Raw genomic sequence first — 18,888 nt, 5'->3', positions numbered from 1 at the left:
TTTCATTCAATCTATGCATTTTCATTCTATAAGAATTTTTCCATGCCTTACTGGTGAAGTTCTTTATCAAAAAAATATGCCAGTCAACCAACTGATATAAACCAGGCTAAATGGAAGTAAAGCATTCAAAGAAATTGAACAACTACCCGTTTTATAGCACCCGGCATACTGGAGTGTACAAATGCATTTAAATTGAGAGATAATCAATTGTATGCATTGAAAAATGGGTTTTAGTATAGTATATGTTTAATTTAATTAAGTGTTAAATGCTTTTATTCACACTTATGAAAAGTATATATAAATATACTGAAGAACAAAGTCATCGTGGTTTTTAATTAACAGTAAATGGGCAAAATTGGTGAAATAAATAGTGGTGTAACTTGAAAGCAGTTATGCTAGAAGCATATTTAGCTTCATGAAAAGTGCGAGTATATCATTAATAATTCAATTCTGAATCGTAATATTTTACAAATTATCAAGGAAATCGAGGCAAGTATTAATAGATACCTTATTAAAATACACTAAATTAAAATTCCCTTCAGCACTGGCTGCAAGAATCAAGTAAATTTCTGTGTGTGAAACGAGACGTTGTAGTTAATAAATTTGTTGTAGAATAATTCGTTTGTAAAGAAGACGTTCACTGTCTATGATTAACTTTGAAGTGGCAAAAGTGTCTGTTTTTCAGTTTCTAAAATGATATAAATACAAATATAAAATTCATGATGACTAAAATATCAATAAAAGTTATGCTAAAAGCATATTTATCATGAGGGAAATTAGGAGCCTACTGTTATTAATCTGATTTTAAACTTAAATATGTTATAAATTGTCAGCATTTGGGGAAATTGAGACAGGCGTTAATGTGTTTGTGTTAAAATCCTTATTAAAATTCTTTTGGCACTGGTAGTAAGAATTAGATAGATTTCAAAATGCGAAGGGATATTTTTTTGTTAATATGTATTAAAACAAATATTCTACAACTTATGTAAGTTGTAGAATATTTGTTGGTTTATACAGAATTCCCTGTCTATGATTAACGATAAAATTGCAAAAGTGTCTGGAGTTTTAAATACTCGGAGGCATAAATAATTAGCAGTGAAACTTTTAGAACAGTTATGCAAGAAGCATATTTATCACAATGAAAAGTAGTGGTTTATCGTTATTAGTCTGATTCTAAACCTAAATATGTTTTAAATTGTCAGCATTTGAGGAAATTGAGACAAGCATTTACGTGTGTGTTAAGCTCCTTATTAAAATTCACTAATTTTAAATCCTTTTGGCACTGTCTGTAAGAATTAGATAAATTTCAAAATGTGAATGAGTCTTTTTTAGTTAAATGTTGTAGAATATTTGTTGGTTTATAAAGAATTCACTATCTTTGATTAATGGTGAAATGCCAAGTGTTTTAAATAGTCGGAAGCATAAATAATTAGCAGTGAAACTTCTAGAACAGTTATGCTAGAAGCATATTTATCATGATGAAAAGTAGGATTCTATCGTTATAAATTTGCTTCTAAATCTAACAATGTTATGAATTGCAAGGTTTCAAGGAAGTCAAATCAAGCATTATTAAATTCCTTCTTACAATATATAAAATTCAAATTCTCAAATCAGATAGATTCGTGTATGAGGTAATTTTTTGAATTAATACATTTGTTAGTAGTGAAACTTCTAGAACAGTTTTACTAGAAGCATATGTATCACGATGAAAAGTTAATAAACTAATTTTAAAGCTAACAATATTATGAATTGTCTACATTTCTCTAGGGAAGCTGGATTACAATTGAATTTGTGACAAGCATTGATATATTTTTTTAATGGAATTACAAATTGAAAAATATATTGAGTAACCTCTATTTCAAAACAGAATGGCTAACAACTTGGTGAAGAAGTTCAGCAGGGCAAAAGACGACATGTCGTCGGTACTTTACAAAGCACATGTAGATTTCGAGGTGAGCAAGAAAACTCATTTCAGTATCAATGATGTAGATTTAGACAGTTGAAATCTACCAAAAGCCTCATGTTTTTTTATTCCTAACCTAACAGTGTGGTTATATTCGTGGATTTAAACAAGCATCCTTCCCCCTTCTTAGTGGTCGATAAGCACATGGCTTTTTATAATTATTTGAATTCTGAGGATTATAGGCAAGAAAGAAAATACAGAGATTCACATTGAAGTTTTCATTTATTTTTTTTATATATTACAAATAAAATAACTATACTTACACAAGTGTGAAATATAAAAGCTTACATACAAGTCTCGATAGATAAAAATGAGGAAACAAAAATAGGAAAAAAAAAATAGAAGTGTAGTGTAAAAAATATAGTCGGATGAATGTGTATGTATGTTAGGTTTCACTACGGTAGTCTATTCACGCTTTGGCGCCGGCCTTCTTGCCGCGCTTCTTTCCGGCGGCGGCCTTGGGTTCCTCTTTGTCTTCAGCGGCCTTCTTGCCTCGCTTGGCGGGGAGGGGGGCCTCCTCGGGCTTCTCCTCCGGCTCCTCTTCGCTCTCGGGAGCGTCCTCCTCGTCGTCGGACTTGGGCTTCTTGGCGGGAGGCGCATCCTTGGGTTTGCGGCCGCGCTTGCCGGGCGCCTTCTTCTCCGACTCGGCGGGCTTCTCTTCGGGCTCAGCGGCGGACTCGGCGGGGGGCGCCGGCTCCTCGGCGTCTACGTCGGCTTCTTCGGGCTGCGGCTCCTTGGCTTTGCGGCCGCGCTTGTTGGCGCCGGCGCCGTTTTTCTTAGCTTCGCCGTTGGAGGCGTCCTTTTCCTCCGCGGGCTTTGCGGCCGCGGCCGCAGCCGCGGCGGGGGCCTTGCCGCGCTTCTTGGACGCCAGCTCGACGGCGGCCGGCCGCTCCTGCTCCTCGGCCTCCGTCACCGTCACCGTCGCCGCCTAAAATGACACGACACGCGTTATATTACACCGAACGGACAACACCTCGGGGAAATTGGGAACTCACCTTGGGTTTCCTGCCTTTCGGTGCCATTTGCGCGACTGCGACGACGCGAAGTGGTGCTGGTGGCGTGGCGTCCGGCGTCGGATTCCGAGGCGACTGGCGGGAAACCGGTAAACACCGCCGGCTACGCGTCTACTCCTTTTCGCCGCCCGAACTGGCTCCCGCCAAAACAAAACGCCCTTTTCGCACTTATCCATACTACAAAAATTCTTCTTTGACTAATAACTTACGTGTCTATGTACTACTTTCATAATAAACATTATTATTCAAAGGAACAGATTGTAATTTTTAACGCGGCTCCGTTTGTGATAAAATTTATTAAAAAAATATTGTTAACTTCATTTCTTTTTGAACGTTTAAAAATTATTAAAGAAAATCTAGTAAAAACAGTCTAGAATTTATCCTTAAAATATTTCTTAAAAAATCAGAAGGCAAAAATTTATGTCAAAAGCAATAAAATCGTGTCGACGCCGTCGCACTGGAAACAAGCGTTCACACTGCGACGGCACGATTTTATTGCTTTTGACGTGGATTTTTGACTTCGGAGATCTGATAATTGTTTTTTACGCTATCCTAATGGTCAAAATTCAGTTTAGGTATGCTTTATTCGATTCTCACTCTTATATAAAAAGTCCTAATATAAACGCTTGATAATCGAACGTTGTCACCGCGATGGCACCATTTTATTTCTTTTGCCTTGGGCTGGAAGTTCACTATATGGCAGCACTGAGCAGCACAGCAAAGAAAACACGACTAATTATCGGGTTAAACTTGTGATTAGTAATTCTTAATATTTTTTAATGTCTAATTAAAATATTTCGCATAAAATATGATTTCACAAAACAGTGGCTAATTTTTATATTTATTTGTAGCATAGAAAAGGTTCTGGTTTCACATATTGGTCTCAGTTTGATTCGGATTGTCCCGATATTAAAAAAATCGAAGATTACATTTTTTTAGCTGTCCAGGTTTTAGGCTTCATAAATATGGTTAGGCTTACCATAACTACAGAATTCTAAATCGGAACAGCTAAAAAATCTTGCATTTTTTTGTTCATTTTGCGATGTTGAAATTAGGCTGAAATTTTGATTCACTTCAGTATATTTTGTACGGTTTTTCTGAAAAAAATTGTCGAACCGTGATTTATTTTGATCCTGGTTAATTAAAAAAATATATACCGATTCTGTTCTGGAAAAATATTGGTTTTTACTGTTTCCGTCTTCGGTTCTTTATTATTTTAAAATGTTTTTATTTGTATTAAAAATTGTTTTTCTATCATATTTATTATATTTATACTATATTAATTGCTGCAATAATTTAATATAAATAATAATAATTAATAATGCTTAAAGGTATGATAATTAGAACTGTAAGTATATAATATATAATATATGATAACAATATTTAACGAAACATGTAAACAAAGCAAATTCCTATATTCACGGTAGAAGTATATAGAATTTTAAGGTTTATTTATTTCTAATTTAAAAATATGAAAGTTTCCTATAATTATAAACATATCTTTAAATATATTTTCATTCAAATTATTTCTATTTTCTCGCAAAATAGACATTAAGCCAGCGAAAGCCCTTTCAATACTAGCTTGTATTGCTAGAGCTCCTAAAATCACCATTGCAATTTTGAATAAATGAGGATATTTATTTTTCTTCTAAAATTTTAAAATATGTTTTTTCTGTCTAATCTCTGTACGTGGGGAATGTTATTTGATATGAATTCAATGTTCATATCTGTTGAAATAGGATCTATCTATGTGTCTCTTTTGGCAATTCCTAATTTCTTAAAAAAATCCTCTAAATCGTCGATATTTTTATCGAATGTTTCACTAGATGATTGGACTTGTTTATTTGTAATTGAAATTGATTTCTTTAAAAATTATAATTTGTACCAAATATTTTTTAAATGTTGCACGGCTTACATTTTTTGTGACACGGACTGAATCGAAATAAGTCGGTATTTTTTTCGGTTCAGCCCCGTTTTTGTTCTAACAAAAATAGTGGGTTTTACCATTTTTAATTTTCGGTCCAGTTTTGGTTAGAAGCCCAGATTTTATGTATAAATGATTAAATTTATGAACTGTTTTGTAATAGTTCATACGATATGTAATGCCCGGTTCTTATGCATTTGAAATTTATACTCACATGAATTTGCTTCATATATGAGAATATTCTTGTCTAGCTTACAATATATATCCCTTATAATTAAAAAATGCGTCACTATTTAAAAAAATATAAAACAGTTAATAAAATAAAATAATTTAATACTATTTATTTTATGATTTAATTTTTTTTTCAATAATATGTACATTTGTTTTATTACTGTAACATATTTTAGAAAATTGAACAGAATTTTTTAACGGGTTTTAATCATAATTTATTTTTAAATTAATGTTTTTTTTAAGACGAACCATTTTTTTTTTATCTTTTTACATTAAACAAATAAATAAATATCTGTTACTAGATTAGATGTTACAGTTCGAAAGCAAAAATTGAGTAAATTTAAGTCGATTAAATTATGTTTTTAATGTTCTATGAGATTTTATAAAATTACTGAAAAGTTCCTAAAACAAATAAACATTTTTCTAAACATTAGATATTTTTCACCACTTCTTTATTTCGCTAAAAGTATATATGTATTGTCAAAATTCGATTTTTTAAAACGTTTTAATTAAAAAATCATATATTACACTCAGATCTTTTATTTATAGTAGCAACATTTGGACAATTCCCGCTTCCGCCGTTGACATCTTCGACCATGTCTCCCCGGCGTGCAACTAAAAGAGTATGTTTATTTATATTAAAATTTGGAGTCATAATGAATTCGACAATCTTCACTTTTCATCCGTGATTATTTATAATGTGTAAAAGTTTCTCGTTTGCATTCAACTTGATAATGCCGGATGCGAAAAAATCGATTATTCATCATAGCATTTACTTACCATTATTGCGTATTGTTAAAAAGTCGAATGTATCGTGTTCACTCAACGGTTATTTCGCCGACAATATAAGGTTATGAGACATCCTCCTTGAACAAAAAATTTCGACATGACCTTTTTAGTGCCTTCAAAATCTGATCACATTACGTAAACTTCCTTTGTATCTGGTCATGCCAATAAGACGGGTGTCTAAGAATTTTTAAGTAACTGGTTTTGCAATATGTGCTATGGCATTTTGTGCTTGTAAACATTCAAAAAGTCCACGTACTCGTTAATTTATTAGTAATATTTTCTATAAAAATCATTTACATTAAATAATTTTTTTTAAATATTCTGAATTTTTTTTTTATTTCTTTGGTTATATATGTATGTAAATATAATATATAACTCTGAGGTATCTCAAAACAGTGAAAGATTGACCACCGTGCATCTATGGTGAAACCGCTCAAAGGGTTAATGAATGTAAATCAATTCTATCCCAGAACTATTTTTTGTATACGTATCATTTCAGTGAAATCATATCAGAATATGTTTTCATAGGTAGATATATATTTTTACTAGTGAACATTAAATTAATATATACATTTACATGCTTATCATAATTTATTTACATTAAAATGTATATATTTCAATAGTTATTTTTTCCCTAGTGAAGTTCAAATACATTTTCATCAGTAAATATATATTTCTTCTAGCGAAAATATAATTTTACTGATAGACGTTAGTGAAATTATATGCTGCTGTAAAATATCTATTAAACTCAATTTGACAGTTGCGAAACATTTATTTTCTGTTCTAACACAAACTTAACCGAATGAAAATTATAAAATAATTATAGTTTTAGAACTTTCAAATCCAAGTCAAATCCAAACTAAGCTAACTCAATTCTCAGGGAAAAATAAGCAGAAGTATAGACAGACGTTGCATATTGCTCCATAGTCTGCACTTCGATATTACACTATGTTTTAAAAATAAGATAGCTATCTTTATCGATATTACTACGGACTTTTGATATGAGAGTATTGGTCAAAGTGTATTAAAACCTAATTTTGGTCAATAGAAGGGCGCAAAAACAATTATCACTTCTCGGAAGTCAAAAGTTCACGTCAAAAGCAATAAAGTCGCGACGGCACGAGTTTATTGCTTTTGATGTGGATTTTTGACTTCTTAGAAGGGATAATTGTTTTTTGCGCTCTCCTGTTTGTCAAAATTCAGTTTAGATATACTTCATTAGATTCTCAGTTATTGTAAGTCATAATATTAATATTTATTTACTTTATATTAAAATTATACACCTCAGCTGGAGGCCCCGCAGGATTGAGGCTCTAAGCTTCACCCTATTTAACTTATAGGTAAATCTGGCTATGGTGATGTCACTACTTCGTGTGTTTGACTTGATCTAGAAGAATCTGTTGTAGAACTTGCTCTATTTTTAAACTTTATAGTCCATTCGTATACTTGCTGGAGTGACAGACATGCATCACCAAACTAAACTTTCATTGGTCTATGACTATATATGACAGGGTGCTGAACCACAGGCAGCGATCATTTTAAGCTACTGCTACTGGCTAGCACTGCAGCATGCCAGCTGCTCTTTATACTATTTGTGAACTCGCTGCCAATTTACGGGATAGTAGAGCAGTTTTGAATTTTATCGCATATGTTTTTATTTGACTCACCTTCTTGTTTGTCCAAAAGACATTTTTGTAATAATGGGTTATGCATTTTATCGATTTAACTAATTAATTCAAATTATATTTTTACAGCATCAAAAATGAGATTATTAAATTATATTATTAGTACTGGTCATAAAATGATGGCTGTATCCGAGTTTCATCCTTTTTCTATTGTTAAAAACTTTTATTTAGAGCAAAATAAACATTTTGTTTTTCTCATTTGTAAATCAATTCAAAATAGTAAAATTAATAATCTAATACTAACAAGAAAGTGTCTGGAAAGTCAAAGTCGATTGTCGTTACATATGGATTTTACAAATGTAAGGGATATTCTTGAATCAAACATTCCAAGAATCGTCACAAAAAAATGATTATGAATTTTGGAATGATTAAAAATTCTATCAAAAATGCTTTGCATACTTTTTAAATTATGTATCTACTTATGTGTTACAGGCAAGTGCTAAAAAGGGTGCAGTAAAATTGAAAAAATCTGAAAGTGAGGTAAAGGCCGATGAAGATTTACTCGAAGAAAAAAATATAAGCGATTCGGAAGAAGAGCTAATAAAACCTGTTGTTAAAAAACGTGGACGTCCAGCCAAAAATGTACGAGCTGTGAAAAAAACTAAAAATGAGGTGAAGTCTGATGAAGACTTACTCGAAGAAAAAAATTTGAGTGATTCAGAAGAAGAACAAATAAAACCTGATGTTAAGAAACGTCAACGTCAAATCAAAAATAAACCAGCTATGAAAAAAATTGAAAATGTGAAGTCCAATGAAGACTTACTAGAAGAAAAGATTGTAAGCGATTCAGAAGAAGAACAAATAAAACCTAAGGTTCAAAAACGTGAACGTTCAACCAACAATGAACCAGATTCCAAAAAGGCAAAGCTGGAAACTGGTCAAGGTGTTAATATATATAATTTATTAAAATTGTATTCATAATCACTCAAATGATCATAATCCACTTATATATTTTTTTACAGCCAAAGAAATGCCAGCCAAGACTCTCATAAACAAGGCTTCCACCGATTACAGTACAATAAATTTTGAATGTGACAAGAAATCCTCTTCGGGTGATTCTTGGAATTTTAAAATCTCTAGCTGGAACGTGGACGGAATAAGAGCCTGGTTGTATAAAGGTGGCCTTGAGTTTATCGATCACGAACAGCCAGATATCCTGTGCCTGCAAGAAACTAAGTGCTCAGATGGCAAACGGCCGCCCGAAGTCAAATCTCTACCGAACTACTTCCAATATTGGATGAGCAGCGAAAAGGAAGGTTATGCTGGTGTGGGAATTTTGTCTAAAAAGGAAGCGAAATCCGTAAAGTACGGTCTTGATAACGAAGAGTTTGATTCAGAAGGTAGAATAATCACCGCTGAATTCGACAAGTTTTATTTGATATGCACCTACGTTCCAAATGCCGGCAGAGGTCTTGTCACTTTACCAAAACGGCTTGAGTGGAATACAATATTCCGTGAGCACGTTAAGAAGTTAAATGAGGAAAAACCGGTGATTGTATGTGGCGACATGAATGTATCACATCTGGAAATTGGTAAGCCAATCTTATTAGAAATGATCCAAGTACTAACAACTGAATCTTCCACGCGAAGTTTTTAGTGATGTCAAGAGAAACATCAGTATGATAATCTGTTAATATTTCAGATCTTTCAAATCCAAAGACCAGTAAGAAGTTGGCTGGATTTACACACGAAGAGCGCCACGGAATGACTGAATTCTTGAAAGACGGATACGTAGACACTTTCAGGAAGCTGTATCCAGATAAAATCGGAGCCTATACATTCTGGACTTACATGATGAACTGTAGATCAAAGAACGTTGGATGGTTAGTATAGTCATGAAGATAAAAAATTAGCTATGAATTAAAATTTATATATTTTTTAATTATTGATCTTGATTTTGTTAGGAGGCTGGATTACTTCATCGTATCCGAGTCACTCATGGATTCCGTTTGTGACAACGTCATCAGGAATCAAATCTACGGAAGCGATCATTGTCCATTAACATTGTTCCTACACATGAAAGATTAAACATGTTACTTCTAGATTTATTTTGATTTTTTATTACCTTGTGTATTTTTTATAACTTTTGGCATAATAAACATTTTTTTTAATAAATAATATTTGTATTTGTTGATGCCTGTTTCGCTTTTTGTATGCGTTCGCTAACATCGTCTTACAGCGTTCGGGAATGTCCCGGTTTTGACAGCCAGTCGGTTCCGATCGATGTTACGAAATGAGCTCAATAAAGCTTTATACACAAGCACACGAATTTAGATTCAGACCTAAGAACTAACCAGCACGTGTATCCCTACACGCAACAGTATTATTACATGTGATAATTAGAGTTTGCAGTACTGATAATACCGGTATTGGGGAAAAAAATTGAACTTCGATACTACTGGTATTACAAAATGAAATAGTACTGAAAAGTAGTGTTGAAAAAGATATCTCCATGGCTTAGACCTACGAAAATGAAAATGCCCATATTGATTGAAAGCAGAAGCGGTAAATAAATTATGCTTATTGAAAGTAGTGCTATCGGCGAAGAATATCAAAGTAGAATTTACATATTTTTTATTTTATTTATTGAAATTAAGACCTCATGCCCTCACTCATTCTTGTCACTTAACACGCTAGCAATCGAGAGGGAAAGTGTCTCACCGCGCACGCCTATTATACACATATAGCCAAAGACATGAAAACATGATAAAAGGACAGACACAAATCACTTAAACAGGTGTATATTGTCCCATACGAACTGAAACGAATACTCGTATATACCCGAGAAAATGTCAATATCTCAATGCAGAGTATTGAGCAGTCGGACGATCTTTGCCAGAGAATAGTCGGCAAGTGTTCCAGTCCTAAACTTCACAGGCAAGAACAGTGGATGCAACCGAGAACTATGACTAACTTCTGGAGTCCACATGTGAGCTACTCAAGCACCGAAGGATTGTCTACTATGCCTTTGAGCAATTTTCAAAAGCGTTCAATTATATAAACACTACTGCGAGTTGATAATTTCAATTAAAAACATTGAGATGCACTAAAGGTGTTTCGTTGCTTTTTAAAAACGAGACGCATCATTGAAATCTTTGCATGAAAACGATGAAATAGAGATAAAAATATCAGCAAAAGGTATTTTTTAACATATTGAGTCAAGAAGGGGTTATAGACAGTGATTTGCCATATATACAGTACAATTGTGTATTGAAGGCAGAACATAAGCTTGGTAAATTTATAACATTTACTTTCAATAATTAAGGTTTTTTGAATTGTAATCAATACTTATCGTAATTTCTTCCCATACTTTTCCGTATATCTGCGTGCAGAAAAACCTGTTTAAAAATTAATCAGCACTGGATTATGAACCTGATTATCTCAATGGAATTTGTCTAAAATCCTTGAGACAAATTGCGATGGAGATAATTAAGATCATAATACAGTTTTGATTAATAATAATTTATTGGTGAGGCTGAAACACATATGTTAAGTATTACAGTGCTCTAGTGATTCTAACTTATTAACACTAGATTTACAAAACCCGTCAAATTGACGGATTTAATTATTATTTTGATTTTATTTGTATCAGTGTTTTTCTGGGGTTATTTTACGACTTTTTATATTTGAACAATGCAAATATATTAACAATATTTTTATTTTTGAAAATCTGGTCTACATATATCTATTTTTAACGACACCTGGCAAATTGGCGGATTTATACTCGTAAATCTAGTGTTAAATTAGTTGAAAATTTTACAATGAACTGAAAAATGTAATACATATATAGAAATGTCTAATCATAAAAAACAATGAATACTTTCTGGAAAAGTTATTTATTGCAATAAATTACACATATAGGAAAAAGAAAGATACAATCGCAGATTGTGAACGACAATAAATTAATTGTCATAAGAATACATCAGTTTTGAACCCACATTAAGTACCAGATCCTTTTCGCATATGCTCACTTGATTAGTGTCGAAGTTTACTGCGAATTTAGCGTCATCGTTTATACGAATCATTTCACCAAACTGATTTTCCAAAATGGGTATTTTTCTAGGTCCCAACTCCGGATCGGAATATCTCCATATTGTAATTTTGCTCGGATCTAAAATTAATTCAAACATTTAATAAAGATATTAGTTGTATTATATTTTAGTATTTTTAATATATAAACTATAAATTAACAGAGCTTAATTGAATATATCATAGATTTACATGCCTTTCAAATTACATTTTAATTATTAAAAATAAATTTTTGTACCATCTATGATCATGAATTATTACATTTAATATAAACTAAAAAATCAGCATTATAAATTGAAATTATCTAATAATTTATCTACAATACCTTTCAAAGCTTTCACGTCTCTCGAAAGCTTAATCCTGACTCTCTCGGAAGTATCACCATCCGATATTGGCAAAGAACGAGTGAATAATCCGCTTAGCGGTGATGAGTTGATGAATTGCATTGATATACCTGGCGTGACAAAAAATGTTATAAAAGGTAGACCCGGACAGCAGTCTTCCTTGGTCTTCTCCTGAGCTTCATCTGTATACTTAACATCTAATTCATCCAACTAAAAATAGCCATTTTTAATATATTGTTAAAGTATATCACTTTAATATCAAAATTTTACTTACATCCAGAGTATTGGCAAGATATGATGCATTGTCTTTTAATATTTGAGCTTCATCAAATTCCATGGTGAGTGATAGAGCTTGCAATCCTTTTATGGCCATCTTCTCTTTCGTCACTTGCACAAAAGGCATGACTTTCTTCATGTATTTCTTTAATAGTTCAATCTTACCCAGTTCGGTCGATATAATTTTATTGTCCGGTAAACCGTTGTGTTCCTAAAATATATACATATATGTATTTAAATTATTTATAACATGTGTATGTACTTATGTTATACAACATACATCATGCATTTTTTTCATGGTCGTGAGAACGATGTTTTGCCATTGAGGGAAAGTTTTCGCCACCCATACAGTCGCTTTGTTAGGCTTTTCTGGCGCAACAACGACAGCCTTCGATTTACTAGGTTTTTTGAGGGCCATGAATGTCTTTAGATAGACACGGAATGAGTGAGCCGTCTCCATTAAGTAGCAACTGGCCTTGATGTTCAATTCATTGATTTCTCCAGTCTCTGGCCATTTTTCATGCAAAATACTAGTTTTCTATAATCAAAATAAAACATAAACGTATTATAACGATAATATTATATTAATTTAATCATTATCATACATTGCCTAGTAGTCCCCAAATGAATTCAGAAACATGTGGACAAATGGGCGATAGCAATAGAGCTTGTACGCTTATGAATCTTAAGATGAGATCGCAATTCATGCCGACGGAATCGCTCAACTCTCGGTATTTGTCTCGTGTAGCTTGAAGTTCGAAAAAGCTCGTTCGGAGAGCTTCTTTGAAGAGCAATTTTTGGTAAAAGTTGTCAGTTTCCTTGATTTTTTGATTGATTTCGCTTACGAATACCTTATCATGGAAATTCATAGGAGGACCTGAAATAATAGTAATAAAGTAAATAAATCGATCAATAATAAAACAACATGTTTTAAATAAATTATGCAAAATGACTTTTAAATAACGATTTTTATTTATATTTACTAAGATATAACGCTAAGTGCTATACAAATTCAACTCGAGTTTTGCTAAAAGTTTATTGTTTACTGCAAAAAATGTTTACAACATATATAATAATTTTAAAACATACCTTTTCGTAAACTATCTTTCATTGCTAGAATCTCCTTCACCCATTCTATGAAAGTGTACAAACGCAGTATTCCTGCATCGGCCATGCTTTCCACAAAATTGGCATCTTCAATAGAATCTCCAGCATCCGCCAGGCACAGTCTCATTCCATCGGCGCTGAACTTTTTAACTGCTTCGTACAGGGTTAGGAAGTTACCTTCTGATTTGGACATTTTAGTACTGTTTAACAACAAATGACCATTTGCGCGAATCCCCTGTGGCCACATGTTCTCTTGCGTGGGCCACATAGCGCAGTGATTGTAGATGAAATACGTGAGATGATTCGGTACTAAGTCTTTTCCGGATACACGCAAGTCAACAGGATACCAAAAGTTGAACTCGTGTTTCATCAGTGTCAGCGCTTCTTTTTTGATATTGGATTTTTTTGGATAAGGCGCGTCTTTGAAGAATATGTAATCCCACACATCGGTAGTCATTTGTTCGGGTTTTATGTTGAATTTGTTCGGTTTGTCTGCTTTGAACGAGTTGCCTTGAATAATGTGCGCAATTGTGTAGTATGCCATGTAAATAGTGGAATCTGATAATGATTCAATCAACCACTGCTCATCCCAAGGCAATTTTGTACCTATTAAATAAAATATTTTAAGATTGTTTCACATAAAGTTGCTGATTTGTATTCAGTTGAAATTTATTAAATCTGAAGCAAAATGCAGTAGAAGACAAAATAAATAACAATTAGAGTTTGAAGAAGGAATTTCTATTGTATATTGGTTCAAAATAATCGCAGGAGTAACTTAAATCTTAAAAAAGAACCATGAGGAAGACAATTCTGTCATTGAGAAAGAGGACAATGTAAATGAGCAATATATAAAATAATTGTTCCATAAAACGAATTGTTTGTGCATTACTGTTGGACAGATTAGGTGCAAGGGAGCAAGCATTAGTTAGAACATTTAACACCTTATAAATAACTCTCTGCAAGAAATCATTTTCTGTAGAAAAAATCTGAGGATTTACCTTACATAAATCCTCAAACAATTCGTTTCATGGAACAAAGTATTTATATAAATTCCCTGATAAATAACACCCATTGGGAAATCAAAAGAATTTTTTTGTTTAAATTACTATACAATATTTTCCCTACAATATAGGTAGTTATGTGTAGGTCCTTATGAGTAACAAAGTATTTAAAATTTGGTCCAGGTATGGTAAAGTAGTATGAGTGGGGTGATTATATTTTCCTCAGAGTGCAACTGAGCAATATTTGCTACATATGACTTTCAATATAAAAATTATCATTTAACTGATATTATTTTTCATAATTGAATATGCGACGCGAATAACTCTTAAATACGTAAATAGTCAACATTACATCAAATGTTCGATTAATAAACAAAAATCGGAAGTTTTTCTTAATTTTTTTTTAAATGTTCAGAAACTGAAGTTGGATCACTCTTTATAAGTAAACAGATAGATAAATTAATACTAATTATATTATAAATACCTAAGCCGTAGGTTCTTGAACATGCATACTCATGAAGCCAGTCCAGAGAGGCCACAAAATTCTTACGCACCTCATCGTGGAAAGTGTTCAGGTTGGCCAATGATTTTTCAGCTTGCACTTTCCAGTCCTTTTCGCCGTAATTCAAATACCACTGATTACAAAGAGCGACGATGCATTCGTCTCCCGATCTCGAAATGATAGTCTTTTCAGGTTCATAGTAAATTATTGCTTCCGTAGAATCTATCAATTTTTTCTGTAAATCTTTTTTGACATCTTGAATTTTCTTGCCTTTATATTCGCCAACCAACATAACGCCATCGTAAAACCCTTTCAGATACACCATTTCTTTGGCTTCGAGTAGTTTGTCTTTATCGTTTTGACTCTGAATTTTGAGATTGTTATAAGCGGTGACAGCCGATAGATTGCCGAATTCGGGGACGTCAATTATCGGAATGGGATCAAACGGTAGAACCATTTCATCTTTAATGTTATATTTTTCCCTGAATGGCTGTTTTTTTTTCAAATCGACGAGAGCTGCATAATCATCAGGAGAATCCGAAGGCACGCTTGTTACGATTCCGGTACCTTTGTCTTCTTTTATAGTCAGCATAGGTAAGGTGTAAATTATGGAATGGGAAGTGAGAGGCGACTTAAGAGGCAAACCCAGTATTTCCTGGCCGGTTAAGTGTGCGACGATGTCCACTTTAGCTTCTTCAGTAGTGAAACCTTGGTAAGACATGTTACGAGCAGCTCGACTTGTACAAATATAGACGTCGTTCATTGCAGTGTTGAATGCAATATACTTCATATCGGGCCTGACCCAGCAGTTTGTCTGACCGTACATTGTTTCAGGTCGGAGTGTAGCAGCGACCAAAAATATGTCCTTACTCACGTTCCTAAATGAAAATTAAACATTAATAACCGCATACAGTGTAAATAATAGTTGCACAAATGAGTTTTCGCTTTATTTTTCTACAAATGAAATTTCATCAATAACGGTCATGATGAATGACCATGAATGGCTAATCGATTAGGTTGAAGGCAAAACAATAAAAAATAAATACCACCACTGGACTACTTTAATTGCCAAGTCAATATTTGTCAGCTATTCAATAATTAAAATAATTTTAGTCTAAACTTCATAGTCAAATTTGTATGTTGCCATTGCTAATCTTACAAATATAGTAGTAATTAAGCACTGGAGTCAAGTGAAATTAGAATATATGTAAGTAAAGCAACAAATAATGGATTTTCGAGAAAAGGGAACTGTTTAAAAGTAAGATAGATTTGTAGAACAACTTTCCACTATAAAAAAAGCAAGTCGTTATGGCACTGTCATAAGTAAGCCAATGAAAAGAGAATTATATCATTGTTGTATTAGCTGAATAAAAGAAAGAAAGAACTCATACATTGTATAGTATGTTTACAGAATTCTCGAGAGATAATTGCCACAAAGGACTGTGGGTTGTACTACTAAGTACCGGTACTAAGAAATACGTTTAAATTACCTCGAATTTTATTCTAAAACTCATTTGTACAGCTACATTAAGACATCTGGAGTTACTTTAATTGAGTTGGATAAGGCTTCATCAATTGCATCTTTATTAATGTATATTCTTGAGGACCTACTCCTTCGCCAGTACTACGATCGTGATCCATGCAAGGCTGTCCATCGGCAAGTGAATATATGGTATAGCGTTTACCATACTTAACTTTATTCCTGTTTTTCAAATGCATAAACTGCCATCTTACGAAAGAATCGAAGAATGGATTCGCATCAGTTGTGATAAACGTTCGTCTCCAATCCACCTAAATAAAAATAAAGATGATACTAGTCATTCAACAAAGTTACATAAAAATACTATGTCATATATTACTAACATGTAACCCGATACTTTTGAGATCTTCTACAGCGAGAGGTGGAAAATAATCTAGCCAATAAGCAGTATCAGCAAAATTTTTAATTTCTTCATTAGATAAACCCAAACTTTGCATTATTTGCCATTGATACTTAGCCCCTCCTGTTTTTGCGATGGCCTTGCTTTTCTTTCCCTTGCTCTTGTCTTTAATAACAACCTCCTTTTCCTGTTCTATTAACATCTCTTCTACTTCAGGAAAGATCGGAGGACAGCCAAAGTTTTCAATCTCGCGTTTTAATTTATCAGCACATGCCTTGATGGGCATACCGGTGCAATGAAATGCAAATGGAAATAGACACTTTTTTCCTTTGAGACGTTGATATCTAACGGCGAACTGAAATGCAGTATTTCATTAAAATGATACTAAAAATAGTAAAACTGCAATCAAAACACTTACTTCGCATTTTGATAATGAAAACGTATGACCTAAATGCAGCCTGCCATTCATATAAGGAAACGGAAACGTACACATGAACTTTTCGACGTTCTTCGTATCTTTCGGCGCATCTTCTTCGTACACCTTTTCAACGTCCCATTTCGATTGGACTTCTCGCTCTATACGCTGTAGATATTCAACTTTAAACGTGCCTTTTCTATCGAGTGCGGCCTAAAATATGATAAAAATATTATCAATGATACCATTTATTAGGAAAATCTTAAAATGTTAATTAACTTCATTATTTATAACATAGTGTATATTAATTAACATGATTGTAAATATAATATCAAATTTAATAAACGTATTTGTTTATTATGCTCATTTTATTTATAATATTACATTATTTTTCAGTAACATTTTACCATTTTGTCGACCAACGTTGCGCTATCCGGTCCAACCTGTCAGAAAAATCCACATGTCAAGTTTATCTTTTTTTAATAACAAAAGCCAATTATTTTTGACCATAATGATGCAATATAGCGAAATCAAAATTATAAGGTGGCAGAAATAATTATAGAGTATCCGAATAATATTTTGAACTTTTTTCTTAAAATTCAAATAAATTCTCATATAGTATATTAACTTACATAAAAACATCAGAATGATGAGTTTATTAAATATAAAATGAGCAGATTTTATTTATATGCGTTACTATGTGAATCGCGTAGCAAAACAAGAAAGAGCTGGACCAAAGACCGTTATGAAACACATTTATTTCATTGCTTATTGATACCAGGCGAGGTTCATTTCAAAAATTCATTTCTTAGGTGAGTTTTTTTTTATTAAATAAAAACTTAGTAGACATAAAGCTATATATTATTATTATTATTATATAGTGTATTGCGTAATCAAATTAATTAACGCAAGTAGATTGAGAGAAAAATCGGGCCTCAGTGCTAATTGTTACTGCGCCTCCCTCCCCCCTAAACAATTAAGTGACATAAAATATAACGTTTAAAGACTCACAGCTAGCATTATTATTCGGTTTCTTGTATAAACGTAAATAAAAACCAAAATATGTAAATAAAAACTATTTCATATTTTTTTCACTGTGACATACAGATTTGTAAAAAGCTATAAACTACCAGATAAAGGAATGAAGATCCGACACTCGCAAACTCAGACTCAGGAAATATTCATTTTACTCATATAAAAATTTAAAATATACTCACTCAGAGCCGGCTCTTGGATTTGTACGTCTGTATGCAAAGCGCCCTTGGCGCATAAAAAGTAGGAACCTAAAAAAACAGTATTCTAATACACAATACAATAAGAAAAAGAAAATAGAGAACTAACAAAAATTTGTAAAATTATAAGTTTTTATATTTAGGTAAAATTAATTCGTCTGGTTTTAATTTTAGCGAAATTCGTTCGCAAAAAAGCAATATTGCAAGGTAAAGCAATTTAATTTTCTATTAAAATTATTGCCAAACCTTTCGATTTTTCTTGTCTCGTAGTAGATAGTTCTTAACCCAGATATGCCCACTGTCCTATGGGTAGGTCACTAAAATTTAACAGGTTTTAATTTTGAAAAAGCTCTTTTTTGGCAACTGAAACCGGCAAAATAATTAGTTGCCAAATTTTGATGCGATTGATTCCACTATTAAACGTACAAGTGAATTTTTCTCCAATTTAACAATTTTTTAAATGGCAGAATAAATGGTTTTCAATCTGGTATTTAAAG

The 18,888-nt window shown here is 32.7% G+C and overlaps 3 protein-coding genes across 5 annotated transcripts; 1 reads left to right on the top strand and 2 right to left on the bottom strand.

The window, feature by feature from the left end:
* Nucleotides 1–2,166: 2,166 nt before the first annotated feature.
* On the bottom strand, nt 2,167–3,053 carry LOC148237863 (uncharacterized). The gene is made up of 2 exons (XM_088205889.1): nt 2,959–3,053; nt 2,167–2,891 (listed from the first exon to the last, which is right to left on the bottom strand). Exons 1-2 carry the CDS (start codon nt 2,983–2,985, stop codon nt 2,373–2,375), a joined length of 546 nt encoding a protein of 181 aa, XP_088062015.1. The 5' UTR covers nt 2,986–3,053; the 3' UTR covers nt 2,167–2,372.
* Nucleotides 3,054–5,660: 2,607 nt separating this feature from the next.
* Nucleotides 5,661–9,720, top strand: Rrp1 (Recombination repair protein 1). 3 transcript variants are annotated; one of them, XM_088205545.1, is made up of 6 exons: nt 5,757–5,981; nt 7,675–7,904; nt 8,038–8,488; nt 8,568–9,137; nt 9,248–9,428; nt 9,510–9,720. In XM_088205545.1, the coding sequence occupies exons 2-6, from the start codon at nt 7,683–7,685 to the stop codon at nt 9,631–9,633; spliced, it is 1,548 nt and encodes a 515-aa protein (XP_088061671.1). In that variant the 5' UTR covers nt 5,757–5,981; nt 7,675–7,682; the 3' UTR covers nt 9,634–9,720. The 3 variants fall into 3 exon arrangements, with proteins under 3 accessions (XP_088061670.1, XP_088061671.1, XP_088061669.1); XM_088205544.1 differs by lacking the exons at nt 5,757–5,981; nt 7,675–7,904 and adding an exon at nt 5,661–5,754; XM_088205543.1 differs by lacking the exon at nt 5,757–5,981 and having other exon boundaries at nt 7,105–7,904.
* Nucleotides 9,721–11,422: 1,702 nt separating this feature from the next.
* Nucleotides 11,423–17,624, bottom strand: LeuRS (Leucyl-tRNA synthetase). The gene is made up of 11 exons (XM_088181725.1): nt 17,567–17,624; nt 17,163–17,372; nt 16,728–17,099; nt 16,411–16,655; nt 14,847–15,742; nt 13,344–13,967; nt 12,860–13,131; nt 12,535–12,792; nt 12,253–12,465; nt 11,960–12,188; nt 11,423–11,716 (listed from the first exon to the last, which is right to left on the bottom strand). The coding sequence occupies exons 1-11, from the start codon at nt 17,567–17,569 to the stop codon at nt 11,508–11,510; spliced, it is 3,531 nt and encodes a 1,176-aa protein (XP_088037851.1). The 5' UTR covers nt 17,570–17,624; the 3' UTR covers nt 11,423–11,507.
* Between the last annotated feature and the right edge of the window lie 1,264 nt (nt 17,625–18,888).

This window comes from Plectrocnemia conspersa, unplaced genomic scaffold (genome assembly GCF_051122295.1).
Source record: "Plectrocnemia conspersa isolate PC_06_02 unplaced genomic scaffold, ASM5112229v1 ptg000002l, whole genome shotgun sequence".
Classification (NCBI taxonomy): Eukaryota; Metazoa; Arthropoda; class Insecta; order Trichoptera; family Polycentropodidae; genus Plectrocnemia; species Plectrocnemia conspersa.
Note: the sequence above shows the minus strand (reverse complement) of the source record. Positions and strands in the feature narration are given on the sequence as shown.